The sequence below is a fragment of the Gekko japonicus genome, unplaced genomic scaffold (assembly GCF_001447785.1).
Source record: "Gekko japonicus isolate JY-2015 unplaced genomic scaffold, Gekko_japonicus_V1.1 scaffold105, whole genome shotgun sequence".
Classification (NCBI taxonomy): domain Eukaryota; kingdom Metazoa; phylum Chordata; class Lepidosauria; order Squamata; family Gekkonidae; genus Gekko; species Gekko japonicus.
This window is the reverse complement of record NW_015167532.1, coordinates 1,333,113-1,337,586: the sequence shown is the minus strand read 5'-3', so window position 1 is coordinate 1,337,586 and position 4,474 is coordinate 1,333,113. Positions and strand designations below refer to the sequence as shown.

Below are 4,474 nucleotides of genomic sequence, written 5' to 3'. Positions count from 1 at the left end.
ATTGTGGAGGAGGGGGGGGGTCCCATTGGTTAATGAGGAATTGTTTTTGTGAGATATGGAAGAAATTAGTAAGATCCATGAGTAAAAAGGCCACTTGCTTTCTATGTTGTCCTGTTTTTCTTTATTCATGGGTATCATGTTTATAAAGCAGTCGTCATTTGATTTTCTTCCTTTATGGTTGGACATTTTTTGTTGTTGTTGCCATCAAGTCACAGCTGACTGATGGTTCCCCATGGGGTTTTCAAGGCAAGAGACATTCAGAAGCTGTTTGCCATTGCCTGCCTCTGCATCACGACCCTGGTATTCCTTGGAGGTCTCCCATCCCAATACTAGCCAGGGCCATGCAGGACTTTAAAGTAATATTTTACCAGAGACCATTCCCCCCTACCGAAGTCATTTTTAAAAGTACTAATGTCTTCCGTTCCACTGGGAAGCTCTCTGTGGTGTTAGGTATCAGAGTCTGGTGGTGGTGCTTTTTGACAAATTAAAAACCCTCGCAGCTGCCCAATCACTGGCTTCCTATTTATAGTGGGAGTTAAGAAAATCCCACAAAGCTCTGAAATGTGATCTCCTAGAGTAAACTAGTATCAGCTCAGCTGTTCCAGTATTCTAGTATGCATATATGTATATAATTTTTTTCTGATATATGATTATTTTCTCACTGATATTGCTTGCATCTGTAGGTATATAAATATTACTTTGTTTCCTATTTTAGAAGAACAAAGCTACATACTCAGAGATGCAGAAGCTGAAGTTCTCTTTTGTTTCAGTTTAGAAGAGTCCCTGAAGAGAGCTCAAGTAGCACCTCTCTTTAAGGTACATGATTTTTTGGTCCTAAAGATGCTTATGGCCAGATGATTAAATACTATACTGTCATGATGATTTTTTTAGCATTTCCCCCCAAAATAAGTACTTAAGTGAGCTATAAACAAATACTCCCAGATTACTGACTTATTTCAGATATGCCAAATGTTGGTTTACACTAGCCAGAGTTTAGAATCCAAAGCATGGTTTGACCTTCAAAGCATGGTTTGAACATATAATAGGCAAACTATGGTTTAGAGGAATTTCTTACCCTATCAACATCCCCATTTTTAAGCTCATTACTATCGCCATTGTACCGCAGCCTCTGAAGGCAGAGCAATGGCTGTAATTCCTCCAAACCATAGTTAGTATAAGTCATGGTTTGCAGATCTGTTTAAGACCATAATTTCTGGTTCTGGTTTACTGAATTGCTCCAGTGTCTTTGATAAGTAATAGGCTGGTATTGAAGAACAATTAACTATTTTAAAGCTAAATTGATTCTCCTGGTATAAAAAGGGAAAGTTCTTTAGATGTCTACACAGTAAATTTTGGGAAATCCACACATTTAAGAGTCAGTACAGCAGTTGTTGTAATAGTTTACTGTCTGGTGGTTTGACTTTTATTGAGTCTTGGCAGCAATGCTAGCCTATTGTTTCAGGTTTATGAAGAATAATTTGTGTTTGTTATAGAATAAGGTTATGTTACTGGAAAAGCGCTGTAGGCCATGTAGAACATTTTCTTTGCTCACTAGGTATAAAATTATTACATTATCAGCTTGAACTGCTAGCCCAGTTACATTTGCAGAGGCAGACTTTAAAATGGATATAAATTACAAACAGGGATGTGTGCAAATAGGCTGGGCTGGCACTCTTTGTTGCATTTACCCCTTCATCTTGTTTCTTGGTACCTTGGAGCTTAATTGTTGCGTGGATACATGTACATCGCCTCAGCTTGAGGGAGAAGGAGAACGCAACCAACAAAGGGAGTTGGAACATACCAAGGACTTATACTGTGTATGAAAAAAAAAAGGATTGAATGCTTTGAGATCCTGTGAAGTTGTGAAAGAGCCAGGTTATGAAAGGTCTAAAATTGCCTTTTGGTTCTCTGCAAAAGACTAGCAAAATATTCATGGTATATTTTGTGCAGACTTGCTGCTGTTCCAAAGGAAAACTTTCTTGCCAACAGAAAAGAGACAGAATGGTGGTGGGAAAGGAGAAGTGTTCATGCACACGAAGCTCATACCCTGAATAAACCTTTGTTGGTCTTCAAGGTGCTACCGGACTAGTGCTAGATACTTGTGGTGGTTTCAGTAATGGTTTAAAAATGGACTGGCGTAGGCATATGATCAGTGTTGCAAACCCCAAAACTACTAAAAATATTTTATATTTTATAAATACACTTTAATTTTAGGGGAAGTACTTTTATATTACACCTGGAATTTGCCCTAGTCTTTCCACCATGAAGGCTATTGTGGAATGTGCAGGGGGAAAGGTGTTGTCCAAGCAGCCTTCTTTCCGGAAACTCATGGAACACAAACAAAACAAAGTAAGTGGGTCTTGATTGGTTTTCCTAGAGCTTCAGGTTAGAAAATATGTTTTTTCCCAACTAATTCAGTTTTATATTTTTCATGTAGAGCCTGTCAGAGATTATCCTGATCTCTTGTGAAAATGATCTTCACTTGTGTCGAGAATACTTTGCAAGAGGCATAGGTATGTGTGTGCACAGTGCTTGTAACACATTGCTCTAACAGTATAACTGAATGCTTACCAGGCAAGGCTAGATTTAGAGGAAACAGGTAAATGTTTTTTAGTCTAGTGGTTTGGACATAGTGGGAATGTATAACTGGAGGATTATGGGCTTCTAGTGAGAATGTATAACTGGAGGATTATGGGCTTCTAAAAGGGTTATGCAAGCTGTTTTTGGCTCATTTTTTCTTCTGTGCCATCTCTGAGCTTCCCTATATAGCACATGGATAGTTAGGCAAATACATGCCATCCTGTGGTAAATTTCCCATTTGGGAGTAGAGTAACCAAAATCCAGACCTCAGCTCCCAATGCCACAGGACAGCTGTTACAGTACCAGAGTGCTTACGTTCTGGTGAAGGGAGCAGGAAGCCATCTATCTAGCCCTGGAGCTTAGCAATCATGTAGATTTCCCAGTCATTTATCACTACCATCATGATTCCTCGTGAGCCTACATCTTGAGTATCGCTAATTTTCAGTATATCTCCAGGTCATCCTCAATTTTCCATCATTTATCTTGCCACAAGTGGAAATATTAAAAAAAAATATTAAGGCAGTTTTGAAGTGTTCTGTTTGTAGGCAGGGCTAAATATTTGGCTGGTTAAACCAGATCTGTTATTTTTTTCCAAAAACAATTTATTAGGATATAATAAGAAACAGTTCAAACATAGTTCAAAACTTATACCATTGTTAAAGTCAGTCAAAAACTAGATCTGTTATTGACTGACTTTAACAATGTGTTAATATGTACATATCTAGAAAAAGCTTGATAAAATATTTTACAGAAAAAAACAGTTTGTGACACAAGTAATTGTTATACTTTCCTAAAAACTTAATTACCAATAACTGCAGTAGTTAGAACAACTGAGTAAGTTAGAAATATGTCCCATAATGCATACGTATACACAGTGCAGTGAATCATGTACACAGTAACATCCATGGCCATACCTCCTCCTTTTTGTTCCCAGTGTGGTAGATCTTAGAAGGGAAGAATAGTTGCTTTTTCTGGTAGACACTGTGTAAGATGTGAAAAATTGCATGCCTGCCCCCCTGCTTTATTGTGGAGCTCAATATTGGAACAACAGTTTGAGACACAGGATGTAAACTTTCACTGTTCGAATTACGTCAGAATCCCAGTACAGCAATGTGTATTAATCCCTTAATGTTGATGCCATTAAATGGCAGCACATCCCAAATTATACTTGGCATAAGTCCAGTTTCTAAGCAGCCTCTTTCCTACTTCATCCAGCTCACCAGCTGCAGTTCTTCATCGATCTGACACAGCTTGTTCTGGTCCATAATTGGGACCCAGCTGCCAAGGATCCCTTTGTGTGTAGGCCTACATCAGAACATTGCACCCTCATTGAAGGAAAGTTCCCTGTCTCTGTGAGAGAGGCATCCATGCGCACTCTCTGCCAGCTTTGAAACAGTGTGATCTTTACTTTGATCTGACAACTCAGGGTTCAGGTCGTCCTAGTTGCACAAGTTAAAATATGGAAGATAAACCTCCAGGTTTCCAGACTTTTTGTAAGTAGATGCAGGAAATTCAACATGGGGTTGTCCAAACAAAGCTTTTATCGTGATGTGCTTTGTTATATATTGCTTTATTTTTATTTTTGCAGATGTTCACAATGCAGAGTTTATTCTGACTGGTGTTCTTACTCAAACGCTGGATTATGAATCATATCCTTTCATGTGCTAGTTAAAATATTAACGTGAGCTCTGTAAACCTTCCAAATTCCTTCAAACTGGTTTCGTTCTCAGCAGTTGTCCAGATTCACAGAATGGGCTGGCCTGATGAACTTAACATTTTTATTTTATTATTTAAAACATTCCTATGCCACCGTTCCACCCAAATAGGGGCCCCAAGGCAGCAAACATATTAAAACATTAAAGCAGCATTTAAAATAAGGTGTGTATATATAAAT

General features: G+C 38.4%; 1 protein-coding gene across 1 annotated transcript in view; it reads left to right on the top strand.

The window, feature by feature from the left end:
* The window catches only part of PAXIP1 (PAX interacting (with transcription-activation domain) protein 1), a 28,549-nt gene extending 24,301 nt beyond the window's left edge, over positions 1 to 4,248 (top strand). Inside the window, exons 18-21 of the mRNA XM_015413435.1 lie at positions 716 to 816; positions 2,215 to 2,349; positions 2,438 to 2,513; positions 4,169 to 4,248. Coding sequence (XP_015268921.1) covers positions 716 to 816; positions 2,215 to 2,349; positions 2,438 to 2,513; positions 4,169 to 4,248 — 392 coding nt within the window. The remainder of the gene's footprint in view (positions 1 to 715; positions 817 to 2,214; positions 2,350 to 2,437; positions 2,514 to 4,168) is intronic.
* The last annotated feature ends 226 nt before the right edge of the window (positions 4,249 to 4,474 follow it).